Source organism: Neocloeon triangulifer, unplaced genomic scaffold, assembly GCF_031216515.1.
Source record: "Neocloeon triangulifer isolate White Clay Creek 2 clone unplaced genomic scaffold, ASM3121651v1 ptg000012l, whole genome shotgun sequence".
In the NCBI taxonomy this organism is placed as follows: Eukaryota; Metazoa; Arthropoda; class Insecta; order Ephemeroptera; family Baetidae; genus Neocloeon; species Neocloeon triangulifer.
The window spans coordinates 12051558-12065199 of NW_026775554.1; the positions used below are offsets into that span (position 1 = coordinate 12051558).

General features: G+C 36.2%; 1 protein-coding gene and 1 long non-coding RNA gene across 4 annotated transcripts; both read right to left on the reverse strand.

Annotated features, from left to right (window-relative positions):
- Window positions 1-315: 315 nt before the first annotated feature.
- Window positions 316-9683, reverse strand: LOC132198043 (hepatocyte nuclear factor 4-gamma). 3 transcript variants are annotated; one of them, XM_059621770.1, is made up of 8 exons: window positions 9404-9683; window positions 3352-3574; window positions 2704-2798; window positions 2512-2645; window positions 2180-2444; window positions 1983-2120; window positions 1682-1918; window positions 316-1301 (listed from the first exon to the last, which is right to left on the reverse strand). In XM_059621770.1, exons 1-8 carry the CDS (start codon window positions 9561-9563, stop codon window positions 1012-1014), a joined length of 1542 nt encoding a protein of 513 aa, XP_059477753.1. In that variant the 5' UTR covers window positions 9564-9683; the 3' UTR covers window positions 316-1011. The 3 variants fall into 3 exon arrangements, with proteins under 3 accessions (XP_059477753.1, XP_059477754.1, XP_059477756.1); XM_059621771.1 differs by lacking the exon at window positions 9404-9683 and adding an exon at window positions 5627-5939; XM_059621773.1 differs by lacking the exon at window positions 9404-9683 and adding an exon at window positions 3634-3941.
- A 233-nt stretch (window positions 9684-9916) lies between these two features.
- Window positions 9917-12944, reverse strand: LOC132198044 (uncharacterized). The gene is made up of 6 exons (XR_009441954.1): window positions 12799-12944; window positions 12029-12324; window positions 11692-11944; window positions 11343-11630; window positions 11003-11281; window positions 9917-10935 (listed from the first exon to the last, which is right to left on the reverse strand). It is a non-coding gene; the product is annotated as an uncharacterized LOC132198044 (long non-coding RNA).
- Window positions 12945-13642: the final 698 nt, after the last annotated feature.

The following is a 13642-nucleotide window of genomic DNA, read 5'->3' on the forward strand; positions in this document are numbered from 1 at the left end:
TTGTATTGTGTCAATTGTGTGCGAATTGAAAAGCGAAAAGATAATGAATATTTCCAAGATCGGTGTAAAGTGAAGAGATATTTTTCAAACTTTTTAACGTTCAACGTTGAATTCACCTTTTCAAATGAATTTCCCTTTAGTTTTTATTAAAAAATTTAAAAATTTCATTGAATGCAATTCGCAAAATCAATGATATTTTGCAAAGAAGTTATCATCATGCATTGATTATGAACTGAACAGTCATAAATATATTATTACATACTGATTATTACATGAAAATAAAGCAAATTTTTAATTATATTTTATATTTATTCCACTTGAACCAATATACTTATCATAATTATACCCCGCAGTTTTATAAAATCATAAAAATTTCATATTTTAGTATTCACCAATTTTATTTTGATTTCTTTTTTAAAAAATTCAATTTTAATTTGATGTACATCACACTTACAAATGGTCAACTCCTTAAAAAAGTTTTTCTTTTCTCTCCAAGAAAAATCAAATTGAAAAAAAATTTATATATAAAGACAAAATATTTACAAAAATAATTAAGCTTATTTTCTTATGTTTTAATCCTATTTCGGTTTTTTCAATATTGCATCCTGTACTTGTAGATTTTTGTTGGCATTTTTTTTCAAGGCCTTTGGCAACATTTAAGTTTAAAACAGTTCATATGAAAACATTCTCGTAAATATATTTTACATATTTTATGGCGTTGATTTTATGTGTGAATGATAAAACATGATAAAAAAATATTTATGGCCATTTATGGTCAGACGAATTGGCAGTGCGGCACAAAAAGGGACATTCGTCATTTTACTAATTTATAGTGCATTTTTGTAAATGTTTACAGACATTTTAGAAAATTTGAAAGAAAATAATAGATTTACAGTCTCTTTAGAGCATTGAGCAAGTTTGATATGGATAATTTTTCCTCTAGGGAATAAACATTGTGTTACACCTGATTAAATAAAATTTCTCTTGGTGCCTTGGGTGGGTGCAACGGAGTCAATAGGGCGAGCTAGGCTGGAGTTCTCTTTTGAAGGTGCTCATCAGTCCTTGGAAGTGGCCACTGTTGTGAGTGGGAGAGTTGCCTAAAATCATTACGTCCCCACTGGTGGGAGGCTGCTCGATGTCACTGCACTCGAGACTGCTTCGCGGCGGACTGGAGGGATCATCGACGTCCGTCCCAGGAGAACTGAGAGCTGTGCCGTAGTTGTGCACAACTGCGCTGCCGTTCATACTCTGCGTGAGTCCTAAAGTGGCGGACCCATTGGGGACAGACTCATTCGTAGCCCCTAAAAGTAAAAAATAATATATTGATGTAAGTAAATTTAATTAAAAATTCCATCCGGGGAACTAGTTTCGTTTTTGCAGAAAAAAATATTGTGTCATGTTTATGTTAAGATACAAATTTTTCTAAGGAGGAATATGATTATTTTGATATTATTAATAAAATCACAGATTTTAAGTAAAAGGAGCTTTTAGCAATTCTAAGTTTTATTTTATGTCAAAGAAAAAGTTGAAAGTAGAAAAATGTAATTTAAATGAAACAAACAATGTTGAAAGTTGAACAAGCAAGCCACATTATTAAATGACAAAAAAAATTAAGAACAAGAAAAGAAAAAGCTACATTTTAAGCCCTTGTTGATTTAATTTGGGTTCAAATAAAAATTACCTCCAAGAAGCATCTCCTGCAGAAGAGAGTCAATTCGAGTAACGCCAAACAATTTGGCAAACTGGATTTGCTCAATCATCTGCCAAGTGATGGACTGCAGTGCCGGGAGGGTCAAAAGCAGCTCCCCGAAGCGGCCTCTTGAGTTGTACTGGCGATCACTGATGTAGTCCTCCAGGTTGATTTGCACCTGGTAGCGCATCGCCTTTATCCGCGCTGTCTCATTCAAGCCTTTTGCATCTACAAAATTAATAAATTGATTTTTTAGTTCAATGCAAAATATTTAATGAGAAAAAATACTCACTTGGATCAAAAAAGACTATCGCTTTGAGGCAAGCGAATTCTGTGTCGTCGATGTTGGCCTCTGCCAAAGGCTTGACCAGCTCGTCCATAACTCTGCAGCCAACACGGCTAATGTCAAGGTCTGAAGACATTCCAGACTCTGCAAAAATTGATTTGAATTAGTTAATTTAAAATATTCATGAATAAAAAAAAATTAACCTGCTGGGTATTTGGTTATGATGCAGTTGTTACCGAGCAGGAGCACCTCCTTGAGATGAAGGGAACGTCTCGCAAGGCCCAGAAGAAGATGTTCACCAGCGTGCGCCCTGAGAAGAGCCACTTGGTCGTCCAGGGGCAGCTCGGTGAAGGCGGGAATGTACTTGGCCCATTCCACCAGCATCAGCAGCTGCTGTTTCATCGAGTCGCACACGTCAGTGATGTTGGCGATTTTTCTGTTTGAGATCTCATTTTCAGTGCAGTTTATCTAAAAAGTCAAAATTAAATTATTGCGGATCTGATATAGAAATTTCCAAATGTAAATAAATATTTACCTCGAGGGCTGCACCAACTTGGCGTGAGAGCAAGTCTGCGTTTTGGAGTGAAGCCACCGAGAGACCATTTCCGACGGAGGACTCGTCGTAGCTAGGACGCCGACAACTTATCCTGTCACGCTCATTTTGTACGGCTGAAATAAAAATTGTTAGATATTTTTTTTAAATATTGCATCACAATAGATAATATACCTTCTTTTTTCATGCCAGCTTTGAAGCACTTTCGCAGACGGCAGTATCTGCATTGGTTTCGCTTGTCCTTGTCTACAACGCAACCTCGACTGAATCTGTAGGTCAAGAGATAATAATGCTTTTTGAGTACTTCAGTTATATTAATGATAATTATATTGCTTAATGCAATAAACTGACTCATGCATATTTAAATTATGAAGTAATTTTATGGATAAAAAATAGCTTATTAATGATATTATTTCAAACAATTAAAGATTTTAAACTTTCTTAATTCAAAATAAATAAAGGTAAAATACTATGAACATTACATTACTTTTGCTGCCTTTGGTTTTTTAAGTTTAAAAAAATCAGACGATATAGCATACATTTTATAATGCCTTTAGTGAAGTAACAGCAGCACATTTATTTATTTTTATAAACATTTTATTTTTAAATTGATGAACAATACGAACAATTAGAAATAAATTTTACCTTTGCTTTAAAGTCTATGTTTACATTCAAGAAAGTTATTTTATTTTATACTTATTTAGTCGCACATAATTTCAGACAAGTTGAAGCTGATCAAATTCATAAAGCTTAAATAAAAACTTTAAAAAACTAAAAACGGAAAGTTAAAATAAGCGTATGTAAAAAATTGAAAATTCAAACCTGCAGGTGTACAGGTGATTTTTGCGGACGCTGCGCCTAAAGAAGCCCTTGCAGCCGTCGCAAGAAGAGGCGCCATAGTGCTTTCCAGTGGCCCTGTCACCGCAGATGGCGCACTGCTGTTGAATCAGACCCTGCGGAGGGTTGCTCCCTGGCGAGTGCACCTGGCCGGTCGGCGAGGACGAGCCGCTGTTCATGATGGTGAAGTTTCCCAACTCGGGAGAATCTGCCAAAATAAAAGGCACATTTTTCAAATTCTGATGAAATGGAAAATCTTTCAAGTACGCGGACGTGACTCGAGAACCGAGTCAAAAGAAAGTAAGTGCTTGGCCGGTTTGAAGAGTTTTTCGTCCAGCATTCTGCTTCGCGCCGTTCCACAGAGCATCATATAAAAATGCAGTTTGCTCCAGGTTGAAATCAATTTAATTGTCCATCAAATGAGCCTCTTATCGCGGCAACCCGCACTTAAATATTAAATTAATCGTGGGTGGACTTTGAACTGGCTATTTTTGCGCACATCTTTTTCCCTTCACGCATGAGGTGTGAAGATAAAAATCTACTGCTCGGTAAACAAGGCTGATCTTAAATTTTATGATAGGAAGACTATTCTGCCATCAAGATTTCAAGTTGTGCGCGCGCGAGAGGCCACTCTTAATTGATAAATTAATTCGGTTTTTTTTATCTGACAAGCAAATTGAGCCGCCAAAACGATTAATATATGCGCAGACACATATTATAGAGATTGTTTGTTATCTATCTTAATAATAAGAGATCAGGGGACGTACGGTTTATCACTCTGTTCTCCACGAGGTTCTCTTTTCTTATAAGTCTTTAGTCACCTCTGGCGATCCTTGCGTAATTAAATGCCAATTATTTTCCACGCATCCATTGTGATAAAAGGCATAATAATATTAAGTGCATTTAATCAAGGTTTTACAATCGTCTAGCCCTTCTTCACATTCTGCTCACATGATTCTGATAAGATTTTCGTTATGGTTTTATTTTTATATTTTATGAGACATGAAAACTGGAGAGTTATAAAAATTGCTACTTTTAGCTGCTCCTATCGAGAGTCAAAATGGTTACACAAAATTAATAATTATTTAAAAAAATATTTCATCTTAATTTTAGTGCTCGCATCTTCCTTGCATTTGGTTGCTGAGAGCAACAGACATAAATGATTTATTTATACATAACCATGTACAATATTGAAGTGACTGATAAGCGAACCCGGATAGCTTGGTCAAAGGTCACCACGAGGTCATCATGCATTATCACGTGTGTCAAGTGTGGATCCAGCAAAAGACAATTATTATCGAAGAGGGAAAAAACGACCAATTTTTTTCTGTCAGTCAGGGAGCAGGCCAACTTAAATAAAAAATATAACAGCAGAAAAAATTATCGTTTGCCGCAAGATCCTGATGCTGAGCTAGTTTTGAAGATTTACTTTGGAATCAATATTCGTCGCAATTTATATGACAAATAAATAAGATGAAAAGTTTTCAGAAGAGGTCAAAAAAGTCAAGTGGAGATTGTTGTTAAAATAAAAATAGGATCATATGTTGAGGGAAAAAAATTAAAAATTTCTGCATCAACGCTGACGTGACTCGGCGAAAATAATGAGCAGCAAAGCAAACCTTGAGAGCGAAAAAGTTATAGTTTGGGGTTGTTGATGACGAATAGCGAGGCAAAGTTATTTGCTGTATATCTTGCCAAGCATGGGAGCAATGCGCTGGATGCCAACCTCGCACACTCTTGTTATCTCGAGAGACATCAGACAACACACACGGAGGATTGAATATTTTGCAATTAAATACTGGGGCTTTGCATGTCCACCACAGCTGTGTGGATGTGTCAACGCGGGTACGGCAAAAACCAAGAAACGATAGTAGTAGAAATAATTAAAATAATACATGAGCGATCAACCGGCATTAAAAAATCAGATCAAAAAGTTATAAAAAAATTTCCCATGTAAAGGAAAAACGAATTAGTTTTCTAAAAAAAATCTTCTGACAATTTTCAATATTTCTTTTTAACAAAAAATAATTATTTCAATATTTATTGTTCGTAAAAAATTACTTTCCCCCGATTTTTTTAGCAGTCAAAATAATAAACAAAGTGTGACAGATGGCACAAATTTTAACTGTGTTGCAATTTTTTCTTGTGAAAATGCTCGTCGGCAAAATTTCCGCGGCAACCGCAAAATCAAGCGAGGCGATGAAAACATGCGTCCGGTGCCCACAAAGCCATTCATGAAAAACAACGTATTTTTCCTTACCCGGGTTTGCTTTCATGTCCCACTGTCCGGACGGTACGTACGAATCGACGTAAAAGTTGCCGTTGAAGTGTTCGGCGGCGTGGTTGAAGAAATCGGCGGTGCAACCGATCGGCGGCATATTTTGCTGCTTGTATGAGATGCAATGAGAGCACACGTGAAAAACCAAGAACGAGTTGTTTCAATTCTGTTCTCGTCCGCGCACGAGCTCTGCGTGAATGAGACTGTAAGGCCCGCTCCCTCGCAGTCCAAGCCGAATAAAAAGTCGAGTGACGTCACACTTCTGCCAGAGTGACTAATTTGTCATTATTGCGAGCCGATTGTTGGGATTGTGATTGGAATCTTGAATGATGCGGCGATTAGGGTTTTCTGGACAAACACACAACCCCAGCGGGGAGAGAAATAAAATGATCTCGCGCTCTGCACTTCTGCAGTTGGGAGGGGATGAGTCACGGTTGCTAATTGATTTGTTTTGACCAGAAGTTTGCTTTTGATATGATTTCAATTTTTTGCTGCGTGTTTCTACAATTCCAGTAATAATAAAATTAATTATTTAATAACTAAATGACATATTCTTATGAAATTTTACTTCCGAAATCATTTTTTGATTAACTATTAATTATATTTTATTTATATCAAATATTTAGTTAATTGAAATAATTTTATAAATTTATTTAATTTTTCATTGCTACTTTTTCAATATTTTTTAAAATTAAATGAAATATCTGTCGTTTGTTCGCCTACAATCGCCTGACGCATTCCATAAGAGAATTAAACTTTAAAAAAATGCACTGATATTAAAAATAGTGAAGATTTTAATAACAATAATAATTTTCTGCATCAAGCAGCTTCAAATTGTCATAGCATTGAATTTTATACGTAATCCTATTTTCGAACGTTGCATCAATAAAAATTGTCTGTTATTTGAATCAATGTAATGAGAGTATAACTAAAAAGAACTGAAAAAATTTAATTGTTAATTATTGTTGATTACAATTTTTCTAAAATAATATTATCACATATTAATATACTGTTAAAACAACACATATAACTGGTCATATTAGTAAAAAGTCTTAAAAGAAATAATAAGTGACCAGAAATGAGCAACCATAATTATATGATTATTCTTAGCTCTTTGCTGGTGATAAATGCAGATAAATTTTCTTTCACAGAAAAAAGAGCAGTCGCAATTAATTTCAAGGATTGCGAGTGAACTATGACTTTAACAAAGTCAGTTTTTCTGATAAAACTCGCAGCAAATGCACACATCCTTTTGGCACACTTCCCGAGCATGTTTTCCATAACGAAACAATGAGAATAGCAATTAAAATAATGAATGCACTGTTTGCAATTTAAAATGTTTTTTTTTAACAAAGAGGAAAAAGCAGAATAAAATCGTTTCATTATTATTATTATTTATTTTGCAAAAACTGAAGACACGAGGTTATATTCAGATTCAGAGTTAACAAAAACACCTCTCGTTTCTTGTTGCGAACGAGAAATTATCTTTATTGCCCTTTACAAAGGCGCAAATAATATACCTGAAAACAAGTGCAGTGTTTGAAATATTCACAAAATCGCAGCGATTGATTTACAGCGGCTTTGAACGCGCACGACCACCGCCAAGGACGAGGGCATTACTTTTCTCAGCCCTTATCGCGGCACCGACTCGGAGATAAAGAAAGAAACGCAAGAGAAAGAGCCAATCCTCAAGCACGGCGGCCTATCGAAAATCATCATGTTTTATCTTTTATTATTGATTACATTGACGGATCACTTGTGCTGCACACGTCAAAAGCAGCATAATGGAAAATAATTTCTACACTTTTCTCGTTGCCACGAAAAATTTTCAAAATGATTTGGTTGCCGACTTAATTAAATTTTTATCATTTTTTTTCTCGAAGGGCGCGTATCTAGGATCAGGAGGTGACGGGTGGGTGCATCTTATTCAAATAGATAAAAAGATAAATATCAAGATGGGGAAGAAGGTCAAATACAAAGTGGAATAAGTGGATGACCCTGCTTTTAACATTACGAATGTGTGTGCATTTGTGTGTTATCGAAGGGTTAGAGCACGTGATAAGTCAGAGAGGTTGCATGATCCCATCCACTTTTTCGATCGTTCGCCGGCAAAGCATAATATATTATAATGATTATTCAACTCGCAGCTTTAATTAATTACCCTCCTCGTCTTTGAACGAGGATGCCTAGTAACAAGCACATGGTACTCCGCGAGCTCAATTTTTCTGCGATTAAAGAAGAAGAAAGCTAAGAATACGTTTACAAAATATCCGGTTAGACTTTTTTTCAATGAAATTTTAATTAAATTTCAAATAATTATTTTGAAAGTTCTTCTTATCTTAGCAGGAGATTTTATACACGTGTTGTATTCTGCAAAAATGCCTTCAAAACCGCGAATCTAGATAAAAAAAATTTATAGTGATAAGTGATATCAAAAAGTGTTGCAGCCAGTCAGCGAGTGCCAGCAGTAATTATATTGGCATTGCATAACCCCGCCGATTTAACATAGCAACGCCCAAAATAACCCTGCCAAGGACGAGAGAAGATTGAAAATTAAAAAGTCAATAACAGTGGGACGTTTTTTACTAGAATATTGGAGAATAACAAAAGAAGAAGTTGTCTCGGCGGGCGTACACAAAACGCTGTTCGCAGCGAAACGAGGAGACTTTCACGCGGGAGAAGGATGTTTCTCGCGGAAACACAATCAGCAGCAAAATGCGGGCGGCTCAGCGAATTCTTGACGATCTACCTGAGGCAGGCAAAAAGCGGAAACCGCAGATTTGCTTGATTTTTTTTTTATTCTGGATGGCGCCGATTTGCTAACGCGTCTGGCTGAGCACCGAAATAAATTCAATAATTATTTTGTCTGTCGACGTTTTCGATCAACATTAAAAGTTGTGACGTTTATTGATTTCGGCCCGAAATACTTATTCCGGCGGCCCGTCATTGTTTAAATTGACACAGCGATTGAGTTTGTTTGCATGAATGTGTAAGACGGGAGAATTGTGCGCTTTCCGAAATGATGGTCCGACTGATGGTTCACGCGCGCAGCGGCTGATAATACGACGGGCAATATTAAAATCAAATAATCCAAAACGCTGTATGAATTAGTAAGCAGGATGGCAGGATCTATTTTGTGCAAATAAATCAGAATGATAAACTAATTAAACACACAAATGTTTTGTTTTCAACCAAATCATTGTTGGTTCTAGCAAAATAAATATTATTTATATCTTTAAATTAACATTGGGTTAAAAAAATTATAATTTTTATTATCGTGAAGCATGAAATTGTCTTTTTTCATATACTTTAGGTAATCCAATAATTAAAATTTGCTCAATATTATATATTAAATTAAATTATTTTACTGACGCTGCATGATTACTTTTGGGGAAAATAATAATTATAATTTGGAGGATACAAGTTATTTTAGCTTCATTATTACACAAAAATGTCCTAAAATGAACTGATTTGTTTGAATAATTTAATTCCAACATAATTGTTAGCACTATTCATGTCACAATCAGTAAATGATAATATAATACTGTGAATTTTTTAGTGAATTTCTATATTTTTATTAAATATCTAATAGAATTGTTTATAATGTACATAAAGATAATTGTGAGAAAATTTCATTATTATATATAGTTGTGAGCGAGATTAAGACATTTTTGTAGTAAAAGGCTATTAGGGGTACAAAAATCAGCAGAGAAATTAAATTTATGCAAGATTCAATAAAATATAATAAGCAAGACCTACCGTGGACAGTGACAATACTGCCGGAGCCGTTGGTTACAGACGAGTTGTGGACAATGACGGAGGGCGAGACACCCTGCTGTTGCTCCACGGTGACGTTGACGTCCATGGAGAGGGGTGTGCAGCCAAGGGCTGCCCTGCGTCGCTGCGGACCCTGGATCATGACACCCTCTGGCGTGGAAAGGTCATCTGCAGAGGCATCCTATCGTGCCTCGAATGGGCCGTCCAGCTTCTTGGCCTGTGGCGCTCCCTGCGGTATCGCACCAACTACTGATAAGATGCGAGAGCCGCCGCCGCCGCACGCTCACCACTCGCACGACCACGGCACTTTTTCGACTAGATTGACATCGTACTGCGATGGATACATGGAATTGGACCCAATTTTCTCGCGACTTCCATAAACATCTCTACACCCATCGATCCGATAAAACTCTGCCTAACACGTTTATCTTTATCGTGTTTCTTGACCTTTATTTAGTTTTTATTTTGTTGCAATAAAAATATCAAAAATATAATATGCTGTATATATAATACAAGCATGCACATTTTTTTTATTGTTTAAGATATGTTAATATTTTGATCACAAATAATTTTTGTTTTACAATAACTTAATAAATCTAAAAGTTAATTATAAAATTATATTTATTTCTGCTGATACCTCCTAACCCCTTTTTCAACTAAATTTCACCTGGGATACAAAACATGTTTTTTTTTTTAAGGTTGTAATTCCGTTATTGTTTATATAATGTGTTGGGGATGTGTTAATTCACTGCTGCAAATATGTTTTAGTTATTGAAAATATTCAATTATATGTGAATTTTATTGAGGGCAAAAATCGGATATTTTTTCATTGTTATTTCAACACTATACATATAATTTATTTGAAATGGAGACAAAGTCATCAATTTGACAAAACCTTAACTTGCTAGAACAAAAACATTTGCACTTTTGTTTTAAGAACCCTACCCAACAATTAGAAAATCAAATCATAAATTGGCCTGCTGCCCCTGTTGGTCCTCATATCTGGATAACTCTAGTTGATATTGATAACGCAGTTTATCCTCAAAAGCCATATCCTCTCAAACTTGGCCCTCTCCTCGATGGATAATTTCTTCCACTCGCTGGAGACAATTTTGTTGATCCTCTTTGGCTGAGGATCCATGTCCTTCAGGTCTGCGCACCTCTCTTTGACCTGAAGTAGTTATAAGCAGTTCGTGGACCAACAACTGGAAAAGTCAAAACCACAGGCTCTTCTACAGAACCTGCAGCCTGTTCTACTCTTGCTGGCTGTTTTTCTTCAACAGGCTCACTTTATTCAGCTGGTTCTTCTTGCTTTTGAACATCCTTGTTGAAATTACTGGCTTAAATTCTTCGGCTCGAGCTTCAGTTTGATCCTCCAGCTTCTGGTCGGTACTCTTGGTTGGAGGCAGGTGGTGAACGATGAGTTGCGGAGACACGTTATTTTTCAGCAGCGCTTCTCCAGCTTGGGCTTCAGTTTGTTTGCCAATTTGATTTTCTAGGCCAGCAGCAGACTCCTAAATTTTTAATAAAAAACATATTCATTCCCCAAAGCTATAATTTATGTTATATTTTGTCTCTCACCTCATCTTTAACCATTTCAGCTACTTGAGCCGGATCCTCCGGCTTCTGGTCCTGCCGGGTCATTTCTCTTGGTTAATGATCGATGTGTTCCGCAGATGTGCGAGGTCTGCTGCTGCTCTTCACATTGAAGAACATCACCGTCTGGCGAACCGTCTTCATGGTCATGCTGATGAACTTTGGCACTCTCTCTTGCTGACCCTCGTCATTTTGCAGCAGCGCTTCTTTGGCTTGGGCTTCACTTTGTCTGCCAATTTGATTTTGCAAACCAGCAGCAGACTCCTAAATTTTTAATTTAAAACATATTCATTCCCCAAAAAGCTATGATTTGTTTGTCTCTCACCTCATCTTTAAACTTTTCAGCTACTTGAGCCGGATCCTGCAGCTTCTGGTCAGGGTCATTTTTCTCGGACGGTTTGCATTGCTGGTCAATGTGTTCCGCAGCTGTGCGAGTCTGCTGCTCTTCATATTCACCGTCTGGCAGCGAACGGTCTTCAAGGTCATGCTGATCAGCATGAACTTGGGCACTCTCGTCTCCCTCCTGCTGACCCTCCTCATTTCGCAGCGGCGCTTCCTTGGCTTGGGCTTCACATTTACCGCCAATTTAATTTTGAAAACCAGCAGCAGACTCCTAAATTTTTAATTAAAAACATATTCATTCCCCAAAAAGCTATGATTTGTTTGTCTCTCACCTCATCTTTAAACTTTTCAGCTACTTGAGCCGGATCCTGCAGCTTCTGGTCATGGTTATTTTTCTTGGACGGTGTGCGTTGCTGGTCGATGTGTACTGCAGGTGTGCGAGTCTGCTACTGCTCTTCACATTCACCGTCTGGCAGTGAACGGTCGTCATGGTCATGTTGATCAGCATGAACTTGGGCACTCTCATCTCCCTGCTGACCCTCCTCATTTTGCAGCAGCGCTTCCTTGGCTTGGGCTTCACATTGACTACCAATTTGATTTTGAAAAATTTTTAATTAAAAACATATTCATTCCCCAAAGCTATGATTTGTGTTATATTTTGTCTCTCACCTCATCTTTAACCATTTCAGCTACTTGAGCCGGATCCTCCGCCGGCTCCTAGCTGGTCCTGGTCATTACTCTTGGTTGGTGTGCGTTGGTGCGGTCGATGTGTTCCGCAGATGTGCGAGTCGGCTGCTACTCTTCACATTGAAGAACATCACCGTCTGGCAGCGAACCGTCTTTTATTCATGGTCATGCTGATGATGAACTTTGGTACTCTCTCCCTGCTGACCCTCGTCATTTTGCAGCAGCGCTTCTTTGGCTTGGGCTTCACTTTGTAGTAAAGCGCGCTATGCACAATAAACCTTAATTTATAATTCAAATAAACTTCGTGCAAATTAATCTTTACTCCTCATTTTAATTTTGGAATAAGTTCTGGATTGAATTTAGCAATTTTAATGCGATGACATCAAATTTTTTGTAAAATTGGGAAATTGGGAAAAAGAAATTGAATTTTTAAAAATCATAAGCAAAGCTTGCGTGCACAATATACCTTACTTTATGATTCCAGTAAAATTCTTGCAATTTTATCTTTACCTATGATTAAAATTTTGGGATAAATTCGGAATTTAATTAACAATTTTAATGCAAAACTATTTCAAAATTGAGAAATCGGGATTTAAAATAACTCGTAGTTTGCTACAATTATTTCAATTTTTATAAGTGATCATAATTATCAGTAATTTTTCTGGAGATCATAAATTTAATGTATATTATTGATTTGAAAACAATAAATATAATTCAAAGAAAGGGAATATTTTATCACGTTTGAAATTTACATTTCAGAATGTGAAGGGTTCACAGCATGCGTGTGTCACCAACAGCTAGCCTAATTTGATACGGAAGATGATTACATTAAACTCTAAAACATCCGCTAAAAAATTGGGTTATGATATTTAGGACAAATTTTGTTAATTTGGTGGTGATTTGAATTTAAAATCGCCTTTTCCTCGATGGGTTTTTGTGAGTTGTTTATCATTTCAGAAAAACAATATCCTGCTCTACATGTTTCGGCTGCGGGCTGCAGCCATAATTCATGAGCTGCGGAAACATTTTGACAAAAATTAGTACAAAAATAAATCTTTTTTCAAAAATTATTTTTCTTTCAAATCGACAATTTTCCGTGAAAAAATTATTTAACTTAATCTTGAAAAAAGGTTTATTTTTGTACTAATTTTTGTCAAAATTTTTTCGCAGCTCATGAATTATGGCTGCAGCCCGCAGCCGAAACATGTACAGCGGGATATTGTTTTTCTGAAACAATAAACAACTCACAAAAACCCATCGAGGAAAAGCCGATTTTAAATTCAAATCACCATGAATCAACCCTCGATCGTGAAATTCTACCACAAAATTGTTAATTTGGAATTACATAAGATTGAAAGATTTGAATAAATGGAATTTAAAATGAAAACATCTAAAAAAATATTATATTTTACTATAAAATGAACAGAAAGAAAAAAAATATCGTAAATAAAAAATAAATTGACAATTGACACAAAAAGTCAGTGGCTGCAAAAATGAATGTAATTCTAAAAAGATATAAATGCTCAGAATTGTCTTTTTTTATAGCTTCCTGGGCCATGATAATTTCCCGTTACCAAATTATAACATCATTTTTAG

Coding starts and splice junctions, on each gene's coding strand:
- LOC132198043 (XM_059621770.1), bottom strand. CDS start 9,563: ATGATCCAGGGTCCGCAGCGACGCAGGGCAGCCCTTGGCTGCACACCC. Junction 2,799..3,351: donor AATCACCTGTACACCTGCAG/GTTTGAATTTTC, acceptor CTTGACCTACAG/ATTCAGTCGAGGTTGCGTTG. Junction 2,445..2,511: donor AAGTTGGTGCAGCCCTCGAG/GTAAATATTTAT, acceptor TTGACTTTTTAG/ATAAACTGCACTGAAAATGA.